This window comes from Lipotes vexillifer, unplaced genomic scaffold, assembly GCF_000442215.2.
Source record: "Lipotes vexillifer unplaced genomic scaffold, Lipotes_vexillifer_v1.1 scaffold341, whole genome shotgun sequence".
NCBI lineage: Eukaryota > Metazoa > Chordata > Mammalia > Artiodactyla > Lipotidae > Lipotes > Lipotes vexillifer.
Genome location: NW_006797957.1, coordinates 945843 through 973665, shown reverse-complemented (window position 1 = coordinate 973665; position 27823 = coordinate 945843). Strand labels below are relative to the sequence as shown.

Genomic DNA, 27823 nt, shown 5'->3' with positions numbered 1-27823 from the left:
TTGGCTCAAATTTCCCAGTATTTAGCTTCATAGTTTTTAGTAGCTTGAAATTAGGACCATTTCTGTATATAGGGAAATGCAGTAGTTTTTTGTTCCTCTAATTTTTATTCTTCGGTTGTAATTTATGAGGAGTTTGTAATCCTTGTAAGGAATATGAACATGGAAAAAAAATCAATGATAGTCTAAGATGGAAAGTGGGAGGGAGGGGAACATTTTCAGTCTTTGGAGGTATTTTGACCATCATGTATTTCTCTTAGGTATTTATAGTGAATTTGTAGAATTTGTAGAATGGACGACTTAGTAACAATGAGGGTCTATTAACTAGGAACTTTCACTGAGTTATCCAACACTAGGTGGAGATGACTGGGGTTTGGGGTTTGTTTCAGTGACACCTGTGGTAGAATTTAGGCAACTTTAGAAAATGATGCAATGCCTAGAATCCAGATAAAAGAGCTAAAGAGACCTGATATCCACATGCTTGTTATCTGAGCTTATGGGATAAAAAATGAGAATTATCTTTCAATTTTTTGTACAAGCTGTTTAATATCCTCTTAAAGGATAAGCAAACTAAAATTCTTTTCTAGTTAAGAATTATAGGAATGATTGTGCCTGAGGCATGGAAAAAAGGGAAAAAGCCTCATTATGTTATTACTTCACTCATCCTTTCTGATTTGGGGTTGAAGTTTAGTGTGGGTATTTAAGTTATTAGTCATCTCAAAACTGTTCTCTGGTTTTAGATATTCTTAGTCATCCAAAAAGGCTGTTAAGTGCCATTACATGGCCCTAGGATTTAAAAAATTGTGTATAAAAATAGAGATACTGATTTGACCCTTAGAGCATGCATGTGAAAACACTCCTCGAATAACCTTTTTTAGAATTATTGGATGTTTTAAATGTCTAACACTGTAATACATTGTCTTTGATGAAAAATAGGAACTCTGGAGAAGATTTTATCTTGTTGAGCATAAAACGTCTAGAAGTGGCTTGTATTGTGTAACATGAGTAGGCCTTCATATAGCTGTGACACAGGTCTTGCTTGTTCTCGGACCCACTGTTGGTGTTGTCGTCCATAAATTCCACCTTCCTGTGGACAGATAAGTCTTTTAAACAATAGGAGAATGTGGGAGTGAGAAAGGGAAGATACTTGTTGGCATTACGAATTCATAAATGTGATTGTAAATGATTATCAAAACAACTGAGATTGATGTTTTCCAGGGATGTTAGTCTTGGTGATTGAAAATGAGGATTTTTTTAAAGTTAAATTTAAGTTTGAGTATTTCAGTGAAGGGTATAGGATGGTATCTTTTGCCACTTTATTTGGAAAGCAGTCATTTGCCATGGCAGTGCTCTCTATGAGGTTTACTTAACCTTATAACACACACACTCTTTACTTTTTAAGTGTAGTTCTGCAGAAAATCAGTGCGTGGAAGGATTTTCTGTGCCTCACCCTCTCATTTTCTGTTCCTTTAGCTCTTTAGTCTGAGAGTTAAATATTTTGATAATAAAGTCATATATAGTTCAAATTCTGTCTGGTCTATTACATTTTGTTACATTTCTGAACTTTTCTTTTCCATACTTTGGTATCCTCCAGGAACTTCTTTTCCCTTTCTAAGTTTTATTCTTTTAATAGAAATGGACTCCCACGTGAGCACTGGCTCTAAAAGTGGCCTAATAAGCCTGCTATTTTTAGAGAAGAAGAAAGTTGCCTTTTGTTCTCTCTGTGCTTTTCACCTCCCACTTGTTCTTTAAAGTCTTTTTCCCCTCTGGTCTTAGTAGTGATAACTTTCTAATTCCAGGTGCCTTTTCCTTGGTCTATTTCTGGCTCAAGTTGTCTCCTACTCAAATTTGTCAATGTCAGAATTGGACTAGGCTCTTCTGTTTTTATTACTTACAGATATTTTGGATTCCTTTTTCTTTATTTTACTAAAATTATAAAATGTACACATAAAGGAGTGGAAATATATTTTTACAGTTTAAAGAAGAATAATAAAATGGGTATTTGTATAATGCCCACCATCTGGGTTGAAATAGAACATGGCTAGTATCTTAGAAGCTCTCTGTGTGTCCCTTCACCAAAACATTTCCTCCATCCCATCCCTGGGATTGGCTTTTGACTTCATGGATACTTAGCTATAAAAAGAGACATGGACTTCCCTGGTGGCGCAGTGGTTAAGAATCTGCCTGCCAATGCAGGGGACGCAGGTTCGAGCCCTGGTCCGGGAAGATCCCACATGCCGTCGAGCAACTAAGCCCATGTGCCACAATTACTGAGTCTGCGCTTTAGAGCCCGTGAGCCACAACTACTGAGCCTGTGTGCCACAACTACTGTAGCCTGTGCTCCACAACAAGAGAAGCCACTGCAATAAGTCCGCACACCGCAACGAAGAGTAGCCCCTGCTCACTGAGACTAGAGAAGGCCGGTGCACAGCAACAAAGACCCAATGCAGCCAAATAAATAAATAAATAAGTAAATAAATAAATAATAAATTAAAAATAATTAATTTTAAAAAAAATAAAAAAAAGAGACAGAAAGTAGCCTGAGTCTCAGTTTTCTTGTTGCTTCTGCCACAGACTGTCTCTGGCCTCACCTTGCCTACCTGGGGGGCTGAGCTCTGCTTGTAGGACCCTCGAGTTCCTGAGGATTCCTCTAAAGTGTGATGTGCCATCTTGTCTTTTATTTCTTTTGAGTTTCCTGGACTCATCAGCCACAGAACTTGATTAGATGCTTCCTCTGTGTAGGTGGCAATACCAAGAGCTATGGATACAGCATGGTACCTGCCATTTCTGTGGGATGGTAGTTTGGAGAATCTCATTTGCTTATCTGTTGTTTACATGCTGGTGTGATCTCTAGACTCTATATGCATTTCAACTCCTGAATATGCTCTTGGCCCAGAGTTTTAACTCTACCAGACTATTAGCTTCTGGATTTTTCTCTGAAGGTAGTCCACTCCATTTTCTATCCCTGTCGTGAATTACCAACCTTGGTATGGCTTTCTTGGATGTGAATCAGTTCACTTAGGATCTTTCTTCTTCCCCATCGTCATCCCCAACCCTAAGTACTCATGATCCTTGAATATACTATTGATACGCAGTGAATTTGCCACTATGGATCACATAGTTAATTGTTAGACTTTCCACCAGGGTTCTAAAAATGTCTGGTTTTAGGATTAAACTAAAAATAGTTTCTCTGAAAGAACCTAAATAGAATAGTTTCTCCTTTTTTCTGTGTCAGTCTCTCTGAGATTTGGCTGCTTCTAGAATCTTATAAAGGTTTTGCTTTTCCTCCAAACATTGAGAGGCACTTTAATGGTGACGGTGGGTAAGATTATCTACTTGGAATTAAAATTTTAAGACAATTTAATGAAAGTTGTCTGACTGGAGGAAAGGCCCATTTACAGAAATTGTCTTAAAACTCTGATTTATAGATTTGCTGTCCTGCTTTTTTCTACCACCACTGACTTGATTTTATTACTGGCACATTATATTTCTTAAAATAGAAGGAAGGTGTCTGTCTATACATTATTTAAAATGAATTTTAAGAGAGAATCAAGTGCAAATAACTAATGATCTTGGTAGCTTTTGAAAGATAAAAATTCAGTTTTAGTATTATGCAAAATGTCCAGACGATATAATAAAACTGGAATAGAGTAAATTACACAGCTGTAGTCACTGTTGTATACACGTCTTTCAAAATGACATCAGGTGTCATCAGATTTGCTTATCATAAGCAACTTACACAGGATAAGTTCTTATTTTTCCCTGTTTTCTTTGGTTTGCAATATCTTTATGATAAAGCATGATAGTTGATTTTAAGTTTTTGACTTATGTTTAGTTTCAATCAAGTAACAGTACTGTAATTGTGTGGTCTGATTTTCAACACACCCCTTAAATAGGTTGGTGTTTATACAATGTAGCTTTAGCAGATCTTGATCATGGCTCAGTTTAATTTCTATGTAAAAGTTTTTTCTTTATTAATCTAATCTGTAGGAAGAGTTTTATCACTCTCCTTCTTGGAAATTGAGGTGTTCTTTTTTGGTTGAGGTACATAGAAATATGTAGAATTAGAAAAAAAAATTATAAAGCAGCTCTTTGCCGTATATATGGAACATGAATGCAACCATTCTTTTAGCACCATTCTGGAAAAGTTGGCCTGAAGTCATCCCAATATACAGACAGTTGATTATTTGATAAAGCAGGTACCAAATATTGTAGATGAGATGTGTGTGTTAACGATCCCAAGTCCCAGCTTAGCACAGCTGTACTTTTAGGGTAGGAGATGATGGCAGTCATGCATTCACTATTTTAGACTTGGAAGTTTCCTTAGAGATCCTATAATCCAACAATCTTGGTTTTTGTAAGGGAGAAAACTTGTTCCACAATGTTAGGGACTTCTCGAAGCACTCAGAGACAATAAGAGTCAGGTTAGGAGTTGGATCTCCTAATTTCTGTTACCTGTTCATTCATTAATTATTCGTTCATTAATTCAACCAACAAATGGCTCCTGGGTGCCTGTTTAGTTCAGGCATTCTTCCTTGACTGAGGGTATAAGAGTGAGCAGAGTGAAAAAGGCCTCGTTAACACTCGAATGACCTATACTGAATCGGAAAGTCCATGCTAGTTGGAAGAAATCCCCTTTCCAAAGAAGCTACAAGTTAATGGTAGCTTTTCCAATAAATTCTATAATTTTCAGAGGTCTGTTGTCATTATTTTGAAATGGTACATAACTTGGAGGAATGAAAAAATCTCTTTGGTTAGAGAAGTTAGGGACATCATGACTTTTTTTTTTTTAAACGATTAAAGGCCCAGTGAATAATTTCTCGATGCCATGAAATGTGCTCAGAAGTTTGAAGATCATTTTTCTAAAGTGCTAATTTAAAAAATAGGTGTCACTTTGTATAAGAGTAATTTTGTAGTGTCTTGAAGAAACCGCAAAGAAGTTCTCCTTTTCCTTCCTCGTCTTCTTCTTGCTATGTGGTGGTCTTAGCTGCTTACTGGTTTGATATTACTGCAGAACTGTGTTTCTAATTGCTACATTCTGATAATTTCATAAACATATCTAGTATTTAGAAGGACCACGGTTATCATCTCTAAAGGTCCCTGTGTTCTATGTATGAAGAATCCCATGATTGCACAGAATGTTGTTTTCTGATCAGTACAGAGAAATGACAATGTCAAATGCCTTTTCCTTTATAGGGCCGTGCAGGTTCTGTGGAGGTCTTCGGTCTCAGGTCAGCCAGCAGATACCGTACATGCTCAGACTGTGTCAACACAAGAGAAAGAAATGGTTAGGCTCCTCCTTGGTAGGGTAAAAAGAGAGGAGGGGAGCACACAAAAGACAACTGAAATTGTTCTACAAAAATCTTACTCTTGGGCTTCCCTGGTGGCGCAGTGGTTGAGAGTCCGCCTGCCGACGCAGGGGACGCGGGTTCGTGCCCCGGTCCGGGAGGATCCCACATGCCGCGGAGCGGCTGGGCCCGTGAGCCGTGGCCGCTGAGCCTGCGCGTCCGGAGCCTGTGCTCCGCGACGGGAGAGGCCACAACAGTGAGAGGCCCGCGTACCGCAAAAATAAATAAATAAATAAATAAAAAGTCTTACTCTTTACTAAAACAGCATAAAATCGCTGTGCACGCTAGTATTTGCATAACTAAATTTTAGGACAAATATCTATAATCCACAGTAAAAACATTTAAAGAAATCTTGCCATTTGCAGCAACATGGACAGACTTGGAGGGCATTATGCTAATGAAGTAAGTCAGACAAAGACAAGTACTGCATGGTATCACTTACATGTGTAAGCTAAAAAATACAACAAACTAGTGAATACAGCACAAAAGAGGCAGGCTCACAGATACAAAGAACTAACTAGTGGTTACCAGTGGGAAGGTGGGTCAACATAGGGGCGGGGGAGTGGGAGGTACACATTATTGGGTGTAAGATAGACTCAAGGATGTGTTGTACAACATGGGGAATATAGCCCATGTTTTTAATAACTGTAATTGGAAAGTAACCTTTAAAAATTGTATAGAAATTAAAAAAATAAAAAATAAAACTAACTGCATTAATACAAATAAAAAAAGAAATGGAAATTTTAAATAAAAATGAAATAATCTTTACTTTTTGTTAAAAATCATTTCTTTATCTAACCTTCATCTATTTTTTTGTTTTTTGTTTGTGTTTTTTGCTTCTCATCCAGTCTTCAGGCATTAATTGAATGAGTGAAGGAAAGTTAAATCTACAGGTTTTCACATGTGGAAAGGCCTTTTCTTAGTGTCTTTGCTGGTCTCATGCCGTTCTCTCCTGCTGCTAACATTAATTACTTTGCAGATGGCTCTAATTGACCCAGTAAAAGAGCCAGTATCTGTGTTCGGTCCTTCTCAGGCCCTAAAGACTTTGCAGCTTCTGAAGACACAAATGCAGTGCTTACTCTGAGCTCTTCCAAGTGTGAGTTCCTGGTCCTAGAGTGCCCTTTCCTTCAGAAGTTCCAACTCCTCTGCTTAAATCTGTGTACTGCTGGTCCCAATCCTGCCTTTTAAACACCATCCACCCGTGACTTATGCCCTGGCCACTGGACTTCTATCCGTACCCTGAATATCCTCCCTGGCTGCACACCCTGGTTCCCGTCTATGTGACCTGCTCTTTTCTGCCTGTATTTCCCTGTCTATACTCTGCCATGGCCCTGTTTTCCTGATCATCTTAGTTGAAATTAATTTTCCCTTTGGGGCAGCTTGATGGTTTACTATTTATGATATTAGGGTACATGCTGTCCTGTCTTATTTTAGCTGTGAGATTATAGTCACCTTGAGGGTAGGGATTGCATTTTGTTTCTTTTTCTGTCCTCACCCCAACCTCCATGTAAGGGGACGGAGGCAGCTGGGCCTGACCACTGCACCCAGTGAGGTTAGTGGTGGTTGTCAATACCTGTGACTCTTTTCTTTTCCTGGGCCTGAAATTAGTCATTAATTAATTAGTTAATTAATTCATCCCCTTCCTAAAGAGCTATGTTTCTCTTCCTTTAAAAAAAATATAGCTTGTATTGTGCTTTCTCATTTTAAAAGGAAAAGTATGTTCATTGTAAAAACTTTAGGAATTATGGGTAAACAAAGAAAGAAAATAAAAACCTTTGAAAGTTCTACAGGAAGTGATAGCCTACTGTTATATTTGTGTGTATATCTTTGCAGATTTTTTTCCTATATGTGAATATACACGTATAAACATACTTTTAAAAAGTTACCAGACAACATCATAACATTCTCTCATTAGCTTTTTTCAATGAATGATGTGAACATCTTTCCCATGTTTCCAAGCATCTGTAATGTAAAAGCACATTTAAACCTACTCGCATCTACATCACCTGCAGAGATAGCTGTGTGTGTGTGTGTGTGTGTGTGTGTGTGTGTGTGTGTGTGTGTGTGTGTGTATTTGCTCTTGTCTAGCTATTTCCTCAGGAAAACTTTATAAGTAGCTCTTAAAAGATTATAAAAACTTATGGGTTTAAGGTGAACGTGCTTTCAGGGCTTGATGGCTATTGGTAAATTGTCCCGTAGAAAGACATATTAATTCATTTTCCCCACAGTAATGTGTGAAGTGCCAATTTTTCTACCCTCTTGCCAGATCTAGCTACTATTACTCATTTTTTATTTTCTGAACTGACGGGGGAAAATGGTTTCGTATGGCTATTTTAATTTACAGGTGTTTTATTACTGATACAATTGTAGCTTTGTATATGATTGATCACCATTAGTATTTCTGTTTTCTTTTTTCTGTGAATTGCATTTTGCACATAATATTTTGTGAATCGTCTGCCCATGTCCTTTGCCTACGTTCTGTTGGGTGGCTTGTTTTTATTTGTTTTTGGCTCCTTATGTCAAAAAATAGCAACCCTTTGTTTTTCATACGCTTGTTTTTTCTCAGTTTGCCTTGCCATTGTTTATGGTATTTTTAAATTTCACTTATGGAAATTTTTAAAAATTATATAGTCTTATCTGTTATTAAAGATTATTTCTGGGTTTAAGATCATGCATAAAATGGTCTCTGCTTCCTAACATTCAACTATATTTTTATAGTAAGTTTATTTTAAAACATACATTCCTTTAAGGCATATATTATTATTTGGTGTAAGATCTGATGTAGGGATCTAACTTTCCCAAAATGTTTAGTCACTTGTCCCAAACCTATTTATTCTCTTCTTTACCAATTTAAAATGTCATTATTTTCATCTATTACATTTTTTATATGACCTTGAATCTCTGGACTTTCTGTTCTGTCCTTTGGGCTGTCCATCTAATCAGGCCAGTGCTCTGTATTTCATTTACTGTAGTAGTAATATGAGGTCCTATTGTTACTCCTCTTTTGAAAAACATGTTTGGGTTGTCATAAACATTTATTCTTTAAGATGAGCTTTAGAATAATTTCATCAAGTTAAACAAACTTTCTGAGATTTTGTTTGGAATTACATTAATGGTACGGAGTACATGTACTATACATATATGTGTAAATATCCGCATGCATAATACATATATAACATTTGTTGCCGCTGTTGTCATCGTTAGTAGAAACTTTTCCCCTGGATTATTTCTAGGTTATTTTTGCTTGTGCACATAGAAATGTATTTTGCTTTTGCGTATATATCTTATAACTGGCTATCTTACTTAATTCTTATTATTTCTGGTAGTTTTCCCATTCATTTCCTTTTTACACTTCTGACTATTTCATGTGTACCTGGGAAGGGTGGACATGGTATAAACAAATGTGCACTTTTTCTCTATAGACTGAAACATGAAAGAAGTAGGGAGCTCTTGTCCTGAGAGATGTGGCAAACACTAGACTTGGAGAAGGGAGTTTTTTTCTTCGAGACAAAGTTACCAGAAGGCAAGGCTGATAATAGATCCATATCTGTTTCTCTACGATTTTACTGCATGTCAAGCCTGGTTTGATAATAGTATAAATAAATATTGGGCAGACCAGAAGAGAACCTATATTAGCAATATTCAACACACTATAATATTCATTATTAGCTTTGAAAATGGTGCACCAAAGCATTTCAGTTATGCATAACTGTGTTCAAAAGGTATGCTCTCTTTATTTGGATTCAGTTTTCCCTGTGTTTAAATGTTTTTGTTTCATGATGTATGGGGGTAAAATTACCCATTTGTGTGAAAGTAACTACAATTCTATCATAGAGGAATCTCAAAATTACTGGTGTACTTATAGAGGTGCTGGCAGCCACGCTAGGAAGGCGTTAAGCCAGTGGTGTGGCTTAAAAGCTGGGCAGGAGAAATTAGACATCTTTTATTTTTGTGTAAGTAAAAGCGTCTCTATTGATGCTGCTTCCTCAGAGAGGAACTCATAATTGGCTCCTCTTATCGGCTGATCACGTGGGGGTCCTCAGCTTTTACATCACCTCAAGTTCATCCCTTATTTCTCCCCTAATTCCTCTTCTCTCTACTGCCCTATCTATTAACTTGCAGCCCTGCCTATGTTTCCAATTCTTAATATATTTGAGTGTTCTTCACTGTATTATGGTGCATGGGCCATCAGTTATGAGTGCCTACACATTAAAATACTGCAACCTCTTATGTGGTTTAGGAACTCATTAAATTCCTGTCATGACCCTCAAAGAAGCTTACATCTCTACAAGCTGCCTGTGCTAGGAGTAGTCTCCACCTCCAGCTCTGTTCCTATGAAACATGCCCACATTCCCCAGCCTTTGCCTGCCGTGCCATCTTTCTTTGACTTAACACCAAGCCTCAATTCAACCTATAATTACTTTCACACACTTAACGTATCATTTCTACTCTCTTAAATCTCAACCTCTCCATGTCTACAATCTTTGAACACAGCTTTAAAACTCTTATTGTATTGTCTACACTCAAAGGAGTGTATATTTCCTAGCTGAAATAACTTTTGGCATACAAATTATTTTAGGTGGGATGAGTCTAACTTTTTCTTAAGACTTGAGAGAAGTGGTGGTTGAAGAATCATCTTACTTCTTAAGTCTGTTGTGTTCAAAAAGGAAAGCAGGGCTTCCCTGGTGGCGCAGTGGTTGGGAGTCCACGTGCTGATGCGGGGGACACGGGTTTGTGCCCCGGTCCAGGAAGATCCCACATGCCGCGGAGCGGCTGGGCCCGTGGGCCATGGCCGCTGAGCCTGCGCATCCGGAGCCTGTGCTCCGCGGCAGGAGAGGCCGTGGCAGTGGGGGGCCCGCGTGCCACAAAGGAAAAAAAAAAAAAAAAGGAAAGCAGTGTAAGGACAGTAGGATAATAGTAAAGTTACAAGCTTCTGCTTGTATGAATGTACTAGTTTAAATTCTGTGTCTCTCCTCATTACAACTTAGAGTAATTATTTAATGAATTAAAATAGTTATGTGTATAAAAGGAAAAATGTGAAGCTTCTAGTGGGAAGAGGGGGCAGGCGTGGTGCTTCGTTGTCCAACGCTGTCATCCTTGCTGCCCCATGAATTTGAGAATCTCCATAGTGCTCAGCATTTTTTGTCACTAAATGAATGAATGTGTTACCAAGCCAGATCCTTGGACTCTTTAATCAACAGAAATTGGTAAGAGGGCAGATGACCACATCTTTGTGGTCCAATGTTTGCCGTTCCTAGTAGTTGTCCTTAGAGCTCAAGACCCTGTTCTCTATGTCGTCTCATTCTGAACAATTTAATTTGCTTGATTAACCCACTCACAGCCTGCCATGACCGGGATTGTTCAAAAGAAGGCATATAGTTCCTTCTTTAAAGTAAGGGATTCAGGGCTTCCCTGGTGGCGCAGTGGTTGGGAGTCCGCCTGCCGATGCAGGGGACATGGGTTCGTGCCCCGGTCTGGGAAGATCCCACATGCTGCAGAGCGGCTGGGCCTGTGAACCATGGCCGCTGAGCCTGCGGGTCCGGAGCCTGTGCTCCACAACAGGAGAGGCCACAACAGTGAGAGGCCCGCGTACCGCAAAAAAAAAAAAAAAAAAAGTAAGGGATTCAAGTTATCTTCCAAAAAACTAGAAGTCATCCACTCTTCTTGGTTAATGACTTTTCCAGGCACTAGGGATTCTTGGTAAGTTACTTTTCCAATTACTCAGATCCTTGGCTTTTCCATAATGAGCCTCCTTGGAGGAATGTAAGATATAAACTTTTGGAGTTTTGACCACCTGACTATTCATGTACCTTCTCTCATTAGACACATAAATCTCAAACTCAAGGACTCCGACAAATATTTATACAGGCAAAACTTCCCTCTTTGTGTGATTTTCCAATGCCTAGATCTTATACAAGTTCTCTTTGTATATTTGCTGATGATTCTGAAATTCTTTGAACATAAATTTCTAAAACTTTTTTTGTGATAGATGCTGGAATTAGATACATTTAGACCATGTTTCAATAGTAAAGATGAAGTCTGAGAATTGACACTGTAATATTTTGTCTCTTACCCACATTATGGTCTATTGCAATTTGAGTGGCTTTCCTAGGAAGCTGTTCTCTAGTAAAGATGTAGGAACCTAGGCTGCATTCACCTTGTAGCTGTGCCATCTAGGGCATGTGGCTTCCAGAGCATGTGACTGCCAGGGTCCCAGGGAGGAGAGAGCTTGGATAATCAAGCATGGATTTTAATGGTCAAACTGGAAGAATAGACATTACTTCCCCCCATATCTCATGAGCCAAAATTCAATCTCTTGACCCCAATCTAACTGCTCTGGAAGCTGTGAAATATAGTCTTACTGTTCTAGGAAGGGGAAGATGCAATGGGATTTGGTGGATACTCAGCATTATTTCTGCCACAGTCCCCTTCATTGATCTGACTCTCGGCTCATTTGCCATGTTTTAATCGTCTTGCCATTCTCCTGCTCTTGGAGTTCAGCATCATTAAGGTGCTTATACTTGTTCTTCACATGCTGAGTAAAATCACATTGTCTAGTTCAAGCTCTTTTCACTACCTTTGTGATGCAGATTCACCATGAAGGCGGTGAGCAAGAGGGTTCCATAACAATAATCAAAAGGGAATTTTCTTATTCCAATTCTTCCACTCTCTTTCACCTTGCTTTGAACTTCCATCCTACATTTATCTCCTTACTTCCCAAGGCCACCTCTCTCTTTCACCAGATAACCTGCATGAGAAGGACTGTAGTAGCTGGGGTGTATAGCTTTTCTGTAACTTAAATGACTAGAAAAAGGATGTTTATTTCAGAACTTAGAATGTTCAGAAATTCCTTTTCATCAGTCTCCCCAGGTTATCAGACAACTCAGAACCAAACACCCAACTGGCTGATCAAGAAAGTACAATGACTATTTATACTCGGGACCATAATTGCTAAATAGATCAGTATTGGCACGTTAGAACATTGTATTTTCAACAGGAAGTTCTACTAGGGAAACTACAGAGGGCAGAGGTGGAGGAAGGGCCTTGGAGAACATCTGCAGGTGGAGATTGTCAGACAACTCATCTTCAGGCCTACAGAGATACAGATGACCTGTTCCTTTTCTGCAGGGTGGAGCTGGAGACACACCACCACACAATTAGCTATTCAGTTCTTCCTTTCCAGTGTTACTTGCCCCTCACTGAAAAGTCTCATTTCAAAATTACATCAAGACTTTTGTAATTAGATTACATTTCAGTTGACATTAATTCACTTTCAGGAAGATTACAAATAATATTCTAGAATGAGATGGCGAATCTCATACATTTGTACTGATTTGCTTAGTTTCGGTTTCAGAGAGTTGCATTCTTCATCCCCACTTCCCAGCACATGGTATGGGCCTGGCGTATAGTGGATGTTGGTAGATGTTTGCTCACTCAGCAAATGTTGATTAAGCGTCTGCTATGCACTAGGCGTTATGCCAGGTGCGGGGGACACTGTGATAAGCGAAAGAAACAGTTTTAAGGGAAGAATGGTCGGACAGGAGGGAAGGATGGTGCAAATGGGGGTGCGGTGCTATTTATAGGAGGTGGGAGAGTAGAGCGTCTCTGTGAAAGGGAGGATAGGGTCTTATGTCTATCTCTGTCTGTCCTAGAAAAGTAGCTATTTTCCTTCTTTAAGGTTCTCAGGGCTTCCCTGGTGGCGCAGTGGTTAAGAATCCACCTGCCAATGCAGGGAACATGGGTTCGAGCCCTGGTCCGGGAAGATCCCACATGCCACGGAGCAACTAAGCCCGTGCGCCACAACTACTGAGCCTGCGCTCTAAACCCGCGAGCCACAACTACTGAAGCCCGCGCACCACAATTACTGAAGCCCACGTGCCTAGAGCCCGTGCTCCGCAACAAGAGAAGCCACTACAATGAGAAGCCTGTGCACCGCAATGAAAAGTAGCCCCCGCTCACTGCAACTAGAAAAAGCCTGCGTGCAGCAACGAAGACCCAACACAGCCAAAAATAAATAAAATAAAATAAATAAGTTAAAAAAAAAAAGCTTCTCAAATGCGGGAGATATTAGAAATAGGTATGTCCATGGTGGGGAAAAGGCCCTAGAAAAGAGAGAAATACGATAATTAAAGTGACCTTTATCCGTTTGGTAGTTAATGGTTAGAATGTTTTTATCTGCTTTTGTAATTACAAACAAAAGTAGGGGTCTAAAATAACCTTGTTTTCAACTGTTAGACATGCTCCAGTGATGGTGTGGTTGAGAATTTTGAAAATAATGAATGACCTGTAGAGAGAGGTAATTAAAATGAAGTTAGTGCAACCTCCCTGCCTCTTGGAAAGATTCCTCAGAGAAATGTTGCCAACAACAACCCTGTTTATGTACATTCGCAGTGCTGACTTCATTAACTAGAACTGAAAGAATTTCCTGTATCTTCTCAGGTATTCTCAAGTATAGAGAGCTAAGAACTCTCATTATTTTTACGATTATTGAGATTTTGAAAAGGGAATGAGTAGACGTACCATAATTAGTTTCAAATGTAGAATCATCAGCAGACACACATTTGATTAGTAATTTCAATAGGAAAACCTGTCCAAGGTACAAGCACCTGCTTTATTTCCATGTTGTAAAGGTTGTCCTTCTGCTCACACAGGAAACCAGGCTGGACCAGGCACACATGTGGCTCCCAGTTATTCTGTTGACTGGCTCCAAGCCTCCTCCAGCCCTCCGCACTGGGTCATTTTAGAACCACATCAGGTGCAGTTCTCAAAATGATGTGAAATCATTGGGTCCTCCCATCCTTCTGTTAAAGAAGCAGTGTCAAGTTTTCCTAATAAGAAAACCTACTACTAGGCAGAATTTTAGAAAATAGAATGTCAGAGCAAGAGGGACCTGAGGCATCGTCTGCTGCAACTCTTTTGCAGAAGAGGAAATCGAGGCCTAAATGCAGGGCACACATCCAGCTCATCGTAGAACCTACTGCTGTTCTTCAGTTACCATTAGGGTTAAATGAGTTCTACCTTTATAGTCCTTAGAACAGTGGCTGGGATGTAGTAAGTGTTCAGTCAATGTGAGTGATCTCTTATAATCATTATTTCTAGTGGCAGAGCCCAAACAGGAACCCGGATGCCCTAACAATCCAGAGCTGCCTCGGAGGCACATATTTCTTATTTCCCACATTGTATAGGGAGAAATGTGTTGGAAGAAGCTGAGTTAAAAATAGTGACAGCCGCAGTGCCCGTTACTGGGCACATACTCAGCGCTGAGTTCTCACGTGGATGCTTTCATTTAATCCTCTTGGTGTGTATGAGATTCACACTCTTTGTTGTCTCCATGTGACTCATGTAAAGGCTGAGTTGGGTAACTTGCCCATAGTCACACTACTAACAAGGAGCTGGGCTAGGTTTTAAACCCCACTCCGACTTCACAGTCTATATTCTTAACTGTTATTCTTTATTCCAGGAGTTAGCAAACTATGGCGCGTGGGCCAAATCCAGCATTCCTGTTTTGGTACAGACCTCAAGCTAAGAATGTTTTTTACACTTTCAAATGGTTGAAAAAAATTAAAGAAAAATTTCCTGACTGGTGAAAATTATGTGAAATTCAGATTTCAGTGTCCCTAAATGAGGTGTTGTTGGAACACAACCGTACTGCCTGTGGCTACTTATGTGATAATACAGCAGAGTTGAGTAGTTGTTATAGAGACCCTGTGGCTTGAAAAGCCTAAAATATTTTCTATCTGGTCTTTTCTCTGTACTCTTCCTCAACGATTGTTTTGAGATTCCAATTGTTTAGAGCGTAATTGTGGGATTTATATAGAGCCTGTCTTCTCCTGTTACCTGCCTTTTTGTTTGTTCCATATTAACATATCAATCAAATGACGAATGTGTGTATAAAAGGAGTTCATCTTTAAGTTATTTGTATTTTATCTTTTTTAACAGACAGAGGAATGATTTGTTGCTGGATAACATTTAAGACTCTTGATGATAACCTGTTCTGTCCTTACTGTGGACTGGAGCTCTTTGTGGTTTACAAGGCTCTCACATCTATTTATTGAGCTGGTTATTTTTAAACCTCCAAGTGTCCTAGATGTGGAAATCACTCTATTTTCTTTCCTTTGTAGTGGTTTGCTGTCTTCTGATTATGTGGAGATTCACTATGAAAATGGGAAACCACGGTACTCTAAGGTATGGTCAATAGCACATGGACATCCTGTAGTATAAATATACTTAATCATAGAACTGTTCATTGCACACTTCATTGTTTTGTTGTCTATCTCACTAAAATCCTCTGGCCTCTTATACAAGGCTATTATTTTTGAATTTAAAATAAGTTTAGGAGAAATTGATTAAAATTTACAAATGCTTGAGATAACATTAGAGACTCCAGCCAATAAAGAAATGATCATTGTTTTGGTTATACATACAGTATCTTATGTAAGTGAACGGTATCAAGAGCTCTCCAGTTCCATGGCAGCACTAGGCTCATGGGCAGAGAAATTGAATGATCAGACTGGGTGGGCTGTTAGAGTGACTGTTTAGTCCAAGGGACCTTGGTACCCATGAAGGACAGAGGACAGATGGGGAAAGGAAGATGTCGGGAACATTCTCCCTCTCAATCTTCACAACAATTCTCTGAGGTGGGTATTATTATTCCTGTTGCTCAAAGGAAGAAATTGAAGTGGAAAGAGGACACATACGCCTTCTCAAGGCCACCAAGCATTGTAATATAAATGCAGTGGGGTGCTTGATTTCTTTCATTTGGAGGTTAACTGTTCTCTTCTGGAAGATCAATAAGGAAAAGTGGGTTTAGATTAAAACAAGAGAGAGAGATTACTTGTATGTAAGGAACACAGTTGCTCTCCACCAGACAGGATGAAAATCCCTGGAATGGCTGCATCCAGAGACTCTGATTTGTAAGAAGGCCACAGAGTGCCATTGAGCCTAAGCAGCGTCCATGGGTGCCATGGGAATGGGACACAAACAGGGAAACAAAAAAAGGGGGGAAACATTACTGGGCTCTTTCCTTGATTGCTAATGAGTACTGGCACAAAAGTGGACCTTTCATGTGTGGGTTTGTTGGGTTGTACAGTCTGATAACCTGGGCTTGTCAGTCTGATAACCTCTTAACAAGTATTTATTATAGGTGGTATGAACTGAGATTACTGCCATGAGGGGTCATGGCATTTCTCCGGATTTATAACTGTCCAACTAACAGTTGGGACGTTTGTAGTTTGATGTGCGTTCCAAACCTTTGAATTTTATGCCCTAGATTAAGAACTTCCATATATTATTCTTACTAGTCTGTCAGTTCTCACCTTAGGCTGCACCTGGGGGGTTGTTGAATCTCCTTAAAAGTTAATGCTGTGGAAAGTGAATAGAAATGCTAAATCAAGCACGGGAACAGTGCTGCCTGGCATTTGTACAAAACAAAGCTTCTGTCAGCTGTGCCAGTGCTGTGAGCACTGCAGATGCTGAATCATGAGTCTGGAGAAGAGATGATTGCATGAGACCTTTACAGACTCAGCAAATGAACCACCTTTGCAGGCTGCGGTAACCTGATCCAAACTTCTCACAGGAAGGTCTTTTTTTTTTTTTTTTTAAAGAAATGAAATAGCTAATTGGTCTTCAGAGGTCATTTGAGGTCCCAAATGGAGGCCTTATCATGAATAAGACACGTCAAATCTTGCATCAGTTGTAACTAAAACTTAAAACAAAGGGTATTTTAACTCTGACAGAAGTGTTCATTGCAGTTTGTTTTTGTATTCATTGCTTTTTTCTTATTTATGACCCATTTTCTCCAAACAGTTTATATACCCAAACTGACTTGCTTTATATGTAATGAATAAATGGTAACAGTCTGTTTTTTATGTGTATGTATCTATACAAACACTCTAAAACCTGAGATGATATGGTACACATTATCTTGTGGGAGAATTTTTTAACCTACCAATATTATAAACATTTTAGCATTCATTAAAAATTCTTCTAAACTTTTATTTAAAAAAATGTATCATATTGTTTCCAATTCATTTGCTATAATTTGTTTAATCCCATAATGATAGACATTTAGATTGCTTCTGCTCTTTCACTGTACAAATAACTTTAAGGAAAGGCCTTCCAGATACATTTTGAACACTTCTTTAATAACTGATTAAGGATTAATTTTGAGAATGGAATTTTCTGGGTTAAAGAGTTGGTATAGGGCTTCCCTGGTGGCGCAGTGGTTGAGAGTCTGCCTGCCGATGCAAGAGATGCAGGCTCGTGCCCTGGCCTGGGAGGATCCCGCGTGCCGCGGAGGGGCTGGGCCCGTGAGCCATGGCCGCTGAGCCTGCGCGTCCCGGAGCCTGTGCTCCGCAACGGGAGAGGCCACAGCAGTGAGAGGCCCGTGTACCGAAAAAACAAAACAAAACAAAACAAAAAAAGAGTTGGTATATTTTTAAGGCTTTTGCTACATATTGAGAGTTTTTTTTTCTGAAAGTTTGTATAAATTCATGCTCCTACTACCATTACATACACATTTTTAAAAACATGTTTTTAAACTTCACATTGCCTTCCATGTTGTTTAAGAAAATCTTTGTATCAAGTACCAGAAAAGAAAATCAGTATGTAAGAATGGCTAGATTAAATAAACCTGTTTTTACACCCGTGCAACCTTTCTTCCGAAGATCTCAAACTATTTAGACAAAAGTACATGTGCGTGCACACGCACACACACACACACACACACCATTATTCACATGACTAGGGAGGAACAGAATCACTAATAGGCTACTTGGCTTTGAAGTGAAATCTAAATGTGTACGTTTAAAATATTCTGGGAATTAGAGTCGAACAAAATGATGAACCACACTTAGGAGGAACCTGTCTATGTCTTCCCATATCACAGCTATGAAGCCCCTACCTAGTTCCCACTTCTAGTTAAGAAGAGGCTAAAGTCTTAGGCTTTTACTTTTATTGGATGAAAGTGGGCTAAATGGGCTTGTTTCCTTGTGAAGCAAATATTGGAACTGGAGAGCTCAGCAGATTAAGTAGGCAGTATAGAATAGGTGCCAGGTATTAGTAAATGCACGTGGAAGAACTTTCCTTGTGTACCAACAGAGCGATAGCTTTTTTTTTTTTTTTTTTTTGCGGTACGCGGGCCTCTCACTGTTGTGGCCTCTCCCGTTGCGGAGCACAGGCTCCGGACACGCAGGCTCAGCGGCCATGGCTCATGGGCCCAGCCGCTCCGCGGCATGTGGGATCCTCCCAGACCGGGGCACGAACCCACGTCCCCTGCATCGGCAGGCGGACTCTCAACCACTGCGCCACCAGGGAAGCCCCCAAGAAAAGATTTGTACATGGATGTTTATAGCAGTGTTATTCATAATAGCAAGAAAATGGAAACAAACCAAATGTCCATCAGTTGGTGAATAAATAAACAAAACGTGCTATATTATTCAGCTATAAAAAGGAATGAAGTACTGATTGATACATGCTACAACATGGATGAATCTTATAAATATTATGCTAAACGAAAGAAATTAGTTGCAAAGGACCACATATTATGTGGTTCCATTTGTTTGAAATGTCCAGAGTAGGGAAATTCATAGAGACTGAAAGTACATCGGTGGTTGCCAGGGGCTGGGGGAGGTTAGGGAGGTATAAGGAGGAATGGGGAATGACTGCTAATAGGCAAAGGATTTCCTTTTGAGGTGATGAAAGTATCCTGGAATTAGAAAGTGGTGATTGTTACACAACCGTGTTTTAATATACTAAAAACCACTGAATTATACTCTATAAAAGAGCATCTCAAAATAAAAAACTTCTCAAGTAGGTAATGGGAGTTTATTTACCCACTGTCCCAACAAACATAAATCCTCTGGTCCTTTCAGATTGGTCTTGTCACTTAGGCTCATGAAGAAGCCATTCTTATTTATCTATTAAACAGATATTGATTTCACTCACTCTGGTCTAGTCACTGATCTAGGAGCTGGATGTGCATTAGTGAACCAAGCAGATAAAAATCCCTGTCCTTGTGGGTTCTATATTCTATTCTCGCCTTTGTTCTTTTGTCATTTTAATCACATCGCCCTCCTAGGATGTTTTTTATGCTTTCCTTATCAAATCATTACCATGGTTCAGTTCAAGCTCACTTCGTCCATGAAGGCTTCTTGGCAGGGACTGTTGTCAGAGGGAATGGGCTTCTGTGGGCAAGGCTTCTGACTGGGAGGCTAAAAAATTCCCCAGGAAATCAAGAGAGCAGACCACATTGGCTCCTCACAAAGCTATTTTAAATTTGAATAGTGTGGGGCCTCCCTGGTGGCGCAGTGGTTGGGAGTCCGCCTGCCGATGCAGGGGATACGGGTTCGTGCCCCGGTCCGGGAGGATCCCACATGCCGCGGAGCGGCTGGGCCCGTGAGCCATGGGCGCTGAGCTTGCGCGTCCGGCAACGGGAAAGGCCACGACAGTGAGAGGCCCACATATCGCAAAAAAAAGGAAAAGAAAAAAAAAAAGAAAAAAAAAATTTGAATAGTGTGATTTGTGTGAACTATTAAAAATGTATATAGAATTAAAATATATATAGTACAGACAAACTTCTCATACCTGAACATGTTTTTCCCCTTGAGTTTAATGAAGGTAAATAATTAAACAGGTGTTGAGTTCTCCAGTTGTCCAATTCTCTGAAATGTTTTTTGTATCCTTTTTCTGTAGTATTCAAATTCAGGTACATGTGTCCCATTATCGATTTTTTTGTGTGTGTGTGTTGTACGCAGGCTTCTCACTGTTGTGGCCTCTCCTGTTGCGGAGCACAGGCTCCGGATGCGCAGGCTCAGCTGTCATGTCTCACGGGCCCAGCCGCTCTGCAGCATGTGGGATCTTCCTGGACCGGGGCACGAACCCGTGTTCCCTGCATCGGCAGGCGGACTCTCAACCGCTGCGCCACCAGGGAAGCCCCCCATTATAGATTTTTTAAAAAATTTATTTATTTATTTTTGGCTGCGCTGGGTCTTTGTTGATGCGCGTGGGCTTTCTCTAGTTGTGCTGAGCGGGGGCTACTCTTCTTTGCAGTGCACGGACTTCTCATTACGGTGGCTTCTCTTGTTGTGGAGCACGGGCTCTAGGCACGTGGGCTTCAGTAGTTGTGGCACGTGGGCTCAGTAGTTGTGGCTCGCGGGCTCTAGAGCGCAGGCTCAGTAGTTGTGGTGCACAGGCTTAGTTGCTCCGTGGCATGTGGGCTCTTCCTGGACCAGGGCTTGAACCCGTGTCCCCTGCATTGGCAGGTGGATTCTTAACCACTATGCCACCAAGGAAGCCCATAGATTTTAAAAAACTTATTTCTTTTTTTGCAACCAGCCCAATGATTTATTAAATAGATTGATATATCATGCTGGTTGACAAGTTTGAAGTATTTAAAGATATGCATATAGAATAATCACTTGAGTATAGTGTCAGAGTTTTTAATTACCATATTCAGAACCTGGAATATCATAATATACACATTTGTGAGATGTGGCCTGTGGAGTTTCTTTTCAAATGTTTATCCAGATGTACAGGAGTTGATTGAAAACATCAGTGCCTGGTCACCATGAATGCCCAGGTTTATGAGGGTTTCTTAAGCAATGAAGATAATAAGAATTGGCTGATTGAACTTTACTGAAGCAGATGAGATAATTAAACAGACACAAAGGTGGGGCAATTTTAAAATAAATTTTATTGAAACGATAGATTCTGTTTCCAATAGGTTCTATTTAAAATGAGTAAAATCAAAGGGGAAGGGGGGGAGGGATTAATTAGAAGTATAGGGTTAAAATATACACACTACTATATATAAAATAGATAGCCAACAAGGACCTACTGTATTGTAGCACAAGGAACTATACTCAATATCTTGTAATAACCTATAATGTAAAAGAATCTAAAAAAGAATATAGATAGATAGATAAACTGAATCACTTTGCTGTATACCTGAAACTAACACAACATTATAAGTCAACTATATTCCAATTTTAAAAAAAGAACAAAAAAAAAGTGAAAAAAATAAAGTGAGTAGAATCAAATCATTCCTGTCGTTCAGTCAATAATACCAGGGAGCCAAATCTTTTTTTCCCTCACGAAGTTATCCCTAGACTCACAGAGCTGTTACATATCTGATTAGGAAATGTGTTAAAGGATGCACATGACTTCGGTGTTTCATTATTTGTGGGAGCTGCCTGATGGTTTCCAATGGGGTTGTTTGAGCATTATCTGGCTTGTGGGATTTTATGTGGAAGTGGTGGGCTGACAAAGTTGGGGAGCACACTTACTAGGATTTTTAAGTTCCTTTGACTACCCAGTAATCTTCATTTATTAGATGTTCCATTTTTGTTGAATATAAGACTGACAGTTTTTAATCTGAAAATGCTGATGCCCATGGAGGCACACATAGACTTGTGTCATGTGCTGAATGAGCCCTTTTTGGTTCTCCTGTCTGCTGTTTGCCTAGTCACAGATCTGTGATCCACTCATAAGTGGTGATCTTGAAGGGTCTGGCCAGCACTCTTGAACTGTCTGAGGCCTTCCTGATTGGAGAAGGAAACACTGGAGCCTGAAATAGTGGGATTTAGTTTGGCTTTTTGCTGTCTTTGGCAGAGCCTTTTAGCACTTTGTGAGTGTCTTCCTATTTGTGCATAGAGATGGCAGTTACAGTGAGACAGTGAGTGTTCCAGATAGCTAGTTCCCTGGGTGGAGGCACCCCCAGAGCTGACTACTCAGTGTCTTTGTTAACGAGGCCCTCTGCAAGGGGCCCTTCTGCAGTGACCCGCTCCTGTCATCCTGATATCCAAGAGGGAATATGTCTTCTTAACGGGGATTTATTTAATATGAAATACCTGAAGATGTTACTTTGTAGTGGTGTTAACAAAATGCTGCATAATCTGGAGAGTTGCCAAACAGTATTTTTCTGGTAATGCTTTCTCAAAAACTTGGGTATAAATTTAGCAATAAGAAACTCAGAAAGTCCTCTAATGCTACTAATACTAACACTAAATTAGAACCTGCCAAATTGCTTATAGTGCTTAATATAATTCCACAATTTAGATATTAAAGCTTTCTTATGATAAACATCAGGGATTAGATGTTACCACAAATATCATTTAACGTCGAGAAAATATGGTGATCCACATCCAGATATACAGTGAACCAAACAGTTCCCTTCAGATAGTATTCTGCCTTAACTCAAACAGGTACCAATGACCTTTATACTGAGACAGCATCAACCTTCAGCAAGTGAATGAAACTGAAATCTAAGAAAGGACTTGGAAATATTTTCTGGGGGGAAAAAGATTGTAGGAAAATCTAAAAAACAGAACTCTTCTTAGAAAGGTCAAATAAATATGACAGTGTTTGCTGTGTACTTCTAACAATCACCTGACTTAAGATAGCCTTTTGGTGTGACACAAAGTGCTAAATAACTGGTTTGATGGAATTTACAGTTACCTATGGTTGTTTTTAGAATCATGGGAAGAGTCTGAAATTTAATTGCCGAGTATCGACCTGGATTCTCAAATTACTGAAATGTGTGATACCATTTGTGCTTGTAAGTGCCAGAGTTAAAAATGCAAATAGAACTTGACATATTATATAGAAGTCAATACTTATATACAGAGTTGCTCTTTGAGAACAGAAAAGCAATCCTTTACAAAATAGTAAAAATATTAGAATACCAATTTTAGAAACCAACATTGAAAGTGTGTATTATAGTTACTAAAAGGAAACAAACTGAGTTGGTTGGGGAGTGGTGATTCGATGTGTGGGTGAACCCCTTTAGGCACTTAAGTAGCCTCTGAGGCTATTGTAATACACCTTAATAAGCAGTGATCAAGATGAATGTAAATCATTAATAAAAAGTCAAAGTCAGTATTCTCTTTAAGGAATTTGTGATTAACATATACACACTACTGTATATAAAATAGGTAACCAACAAGGACCTGCTGTATAGCACAGGGAACTATAGTCAATATTTTGTAATTACCTATATGGGAAAAGAATCTGAAAAAAATGAGATATATATGTATGTATAACTGAATCCCTTTGCGATACACCTGAAAGTAACACAACATTGTAAATCAACTATAACGTCAATATAAAATAAATAAATAAATAAAACAAATAGGAAGCTTCCGGTTAGGCAATGTGGATTCAGTGCTTATATTTATCTCAATTTCCTGGTAATAAGCCACTCAAATAACAGTTAAGGAATTTTCAAAAGGGTGTAACCTCACAAGGATAAAGACAAGAGAAGAGAAGACAGCTGATCAGAGGTGTCTGTAAAACCGTAGGTGATAGAAAGCAGACGGATGAGGAGTAATTGTCTTAGGTTTGAGTTTTTTCTTGCTTTGCTAAGTTCCACTGGGACAAAACCAAGCAGAGCAAAGCCAACTTCTGTCCCTGCACCCAGAAAGCCCCAGGAATTGAAGGTGCCAGAAAACAGAAAGATTGGTTGAAAGCCTACATAGAGAAGGTACTAAATTCCTGATCTACTCCCTACCCCAGATAGGCAGGCAGCCATTCCTACTCTACTCTGGTAGAAGAGCTCAGCTTGTAGAGAAAAATGGAAAGGAGGGGGGTTTATCAGAGAAATAATAGAAGTTTCCCAGAACTGAAGTGCATGCATTTTCTTTTTTAAAATATTTTAATGGATATATATATATATATATATATATTTTTTTTTTTTTTTTTTTTTTTTTTTTTTTGCGGTACGCAGGCCTCTCACTGTTGTGGCCTCTCCCGTTGCGGAGCACAGGCTCCAGATGCATAGGCTCAGCGGCCATGGCTTATAGGCCCAGCTGCTCCACGACATGTGGGATCCTCCCGGACCGGGGCACAAACCTGTGTTCCCTGCATCGGCAGGCGGACTCTCAACCACTGCGCCACCAGGGAAGCCCCGGATATATTATTTATTACCTGCACTGCCACAGCCTCAAATATGTTTCATGAGGAGTCTGAGTTTATTTTTTTAAATTTTTATTTTATATTGGACTATAGTTGATTTACAAGGTTGTGTTACTTTCCGGTGTACAGCAAAGTGATTCAGTTACATATATTATACATATATCCATTCTTTTTCAGATTCTTTTCCCATATAGATTATTACAGAATATTGGGTAGAGTGCATTTTCTTGATTCAAAGGTTCCACAGAGTGCCCAGTGCAATCAGTAAGCAAAGTCCCCACTGAGGCATATCCTGAGATTTCGTGTAAATGGTTGTGAATAGAATTTCCTCCAGTCTTCTTGAAAGGGGAAAAATAGATTGTATAGACAGTGTCAACAATTAGAATAATTTCCAGTTCTCAACAGCAACATTAGAAGCTTTAAGACTGTGCACAATTCCTTTGAAATGCTGAGAGAAAATAATTTTCAGTCTAGAATTCTCTACCCACCCACAAGATCAACCTAGTGTGAAGATAGAAAAAGGGGTTTTCAAACATGCAAGTTCTCATCAAATTTATCTTCTGCAAACACTTTTTCAACAAATTACCAGGGCATGTATACCTCCAGGAAAGGGGACCATGAATGGAGAAGACATGGGATCTAGGATTCAATACAGAAAGGGGACAAAGGAGTTCCCAGGATGATGCTACAGACAAGTCCTGTAAAGCAGCTGTGCATCAGGCCCAGCAGGAGGGTGAAGCAAGAGGGGTGTCTCCAGGAACAAAACGGTTGTGATAAATTACCTGATGTGCTTGACCATACTAGAAGAGTTATAGATAATGTTTTAGATAATAGGGTCTATGTACGTGCTAAATACATGGAAAACCAAAAAAGAAAATAAAAGTTCTCGAAAAAATTTAAAATGGAGCAAAAAAGACAATGTAATCAGAGTGGCACAGCTATGAACAATATGTGCATAGTCATAATACAAACACTAAATATCAATTTAACCAAAAGCTTGTGATGTGTGTTGGAATGTATGGGAGGTGAGAGGGGATTTCAAGATACTATATTAGGAAGGTAATTTCTAAAGTGAAATAAATCAGGACATAACAGTATAAATATTCCATTCAGAAATACATTGGTGGGCTTCCCTGGTGGTGCAGTGGTTGGGAGTCCGCCTGCCGATGCAGGGGACACGGGTTCGTGCCCCGGTCTGGGAGGATCCCACATGCCACGGAGCGGCTGGGCCCGTGAGCCATGGCCGCTGAGCCTGCGCGTCCGGAGCCTGTGTTCCGCAACGGGAGAGGCCACAACAGTGAGAGGCCTGAGTACCACACGCAAAAAAAGAAATACATTGGTAAACAACAGAAGACACAGCTAAAAGTGTTAAAAATGTGTCAGTGGTGAGAGAAAGCGACAGGAAACTGCTGTGTTTTTTAAAACAGTCCTCGCAGTTACTATTTGCCTTTGAAAACTAAGTTCATATATTATTTCTAAAAAAATTTAAAAAACTGATTTTAAAGGGTAAGAAAGCAAATCCCCAAGCTTTGTGTAGTTTTCCATAAAAAAATGATTCTAAACAGCACCTTTGGGGGCCTCTCCTCAGTGATGTAGACCATTCCTTGACAATATCTGGTGTCTACTCCCTCACGTGCTTATGAAAGGTATATAAGTTGTTCCAGTTGCATTGTTGTCTTATTCCTCTGTTAAAGGCTTTTCTCCTTCGTTACATTGAATATACACCTGCTTCTTATAGAAAAGTTGAAAAATTGCCTAGTGCTCTTTGAGATTTCCTATCAAACAGGAGGAGTTTCTAGGATCATCCTTGCCTTTCTTTTTGCTTTACAGAATCATCCCAAAGAGTGAATCGTGGTGGAGAAAGCATAATTTGTCAATGAAATCTTCTTCTGCATTGCAGGGTGGAGAGCACTGTTATTACCATGGAAACATCAGAGGTATCAAGGACTCCAGGGTGGCTCTGTCGACCTGCAATGGACTTCAGTATGTGGGACTGTCATTGGGAGAATGAACTTGGTTTCACCCATTCACCCTTTCCATCTTGTCTTTCATAGTTATTTTAGTGACTCTTCTGTACCAGTCCTGGGTTAGAGAGTGGATGTGGAGTCATGAACAAGGAGGGCAAAGTCCCTGCTCTCTTAACACATAGAGTTTGCCAGTGATTTAGAGATTAAACAAATGATTATACAGATTATTATTTAATTGCCATTTTGGTGGGTACTATGAAGGGGAAGGACAGGGACTTTTGGGATGACCGACCCTAGTCCAGAAAGGTTTCCCAGAGGTATCCCCCAGAGGAACTATCACTCAGCATAACCTAAGGATAAGCAGGAGGTGGCCAGGCAAGGGTGGGGTTCGAAAGAGAGGAGCCCATGCTTCAGCTTTCAGGCAGGCTCTTAATAAACATCTGTAGGTTCCTTTTAGACTCGAACACAGTAACACTTCATGTAAGGGTCTTTTGTGGCCATGTGATGAAAGGGATCTTGAAAATCGTATCTCCACACTTTATAAAAAATCCTGTCTCTTAAAATTAAATGCGATTTTCAACACAGAGTCTTAATGGAAATTTGCAACTTGCAAGCGTAAAGATACTTCTGTTTACCTCTTCAGAATCAGGTGGTTTTAGCTTTTTCTTATACATGAAGAACCTGTCTATTTTCTCACAGGTGATATTGGATTTGCATAACAAATTTGTGCTAGTTGTACATGGTTCTGTAATAATAACTTGAGATACTGGAACAGCATGAATAGTTCTATCCCAGTTTAATCTTCTTATCTGTCCATTTAATTTCAAAAACTAATTATGCCAGGTATAATGTGTATGCTCTTGGTGTATACTTTTTACACTCTCTGTAGCCTATACACTGTCTAGTTCAGTGGAGGGACCACAGTGTGATTCCATGCAGGTATGTGAATTTGATTTGGGACAGTATAAAGGTATTTATTCAGATGCACTCTTTATTTTTAAAGACATACTATGTTTGCTATATTTGTTAACTCTCTCCTCCTGTGGTTTCTTTTCACAGTGGTATGTTTGAAGATAATACCTTTGTGTATATGATAGAACCACTGGAGCTGGTTCATGATGAGGTGAGTCTGGCTGTGACATCAGTTTCCTTATGGTTTCCTTTTCCTTACTTTTCCAGCATCTTTGTTTTTGAGCAATAAAGAGACAATCTGGTAGATTTCAAAGTGCATTTATCTATAGCACCTTATTTCACACTTGGACTGATACCATGAGTTTTGAAGCTTAAGTTACACATCCCAGGTCACATACCAGTAAGGCATGGTAAAAGGCATCAAACCTAGGTTTTCTAAAGCTAAGACCAGTTCTTCCCAGTCTACTGAAAGAGCAGAGAGGATGCTTTACTTTGTACTGACCACCTTGTTTTCCTTTAAGCTAGCTTTTATTCTGACGATCTTTAGATAATTGTATGACTGTAAGCAAGTACACAACTTTTGTGAATCTAAGACTCTTCAGTGGGGAAATCTGTGGGTTGAACTATGATTATACTATACAATATTTAGTTTTCTTTTGAGATAGGGGAGAAAATAATGTAAGGAGTCAT

The 27823-nt window shown here is 39.5% G+C and overlaps 1 protein-coding gene across 1 annotated transcript in view; it reads left to right on the top strand.

Annotated features, from left to right (window-relative positions):
• Window positions 1-27823, top strand: part of ADAM23 (ADAM metallopeptidase domain 23) — a 162835-nt gene that overhangs the window by 72315 nt on the left and 62697 nt on the right. Inside the window, exons 4-6 of the mRNA XM_007469990.1 lie at window positions 15467-15530; window positions 26155-26237; window positions 27281-27344. Coding sequence (XP_007470052.1) covers window positions 15467-15530; window positions 26155-26237; window positions 27281-27344 — 211 coding nt within the window. The remainder of the gene's footprint in view (window positions 1-15466; window positions 15531-26154; window positions 26238-27280; window positions 27345-27823) is intronic.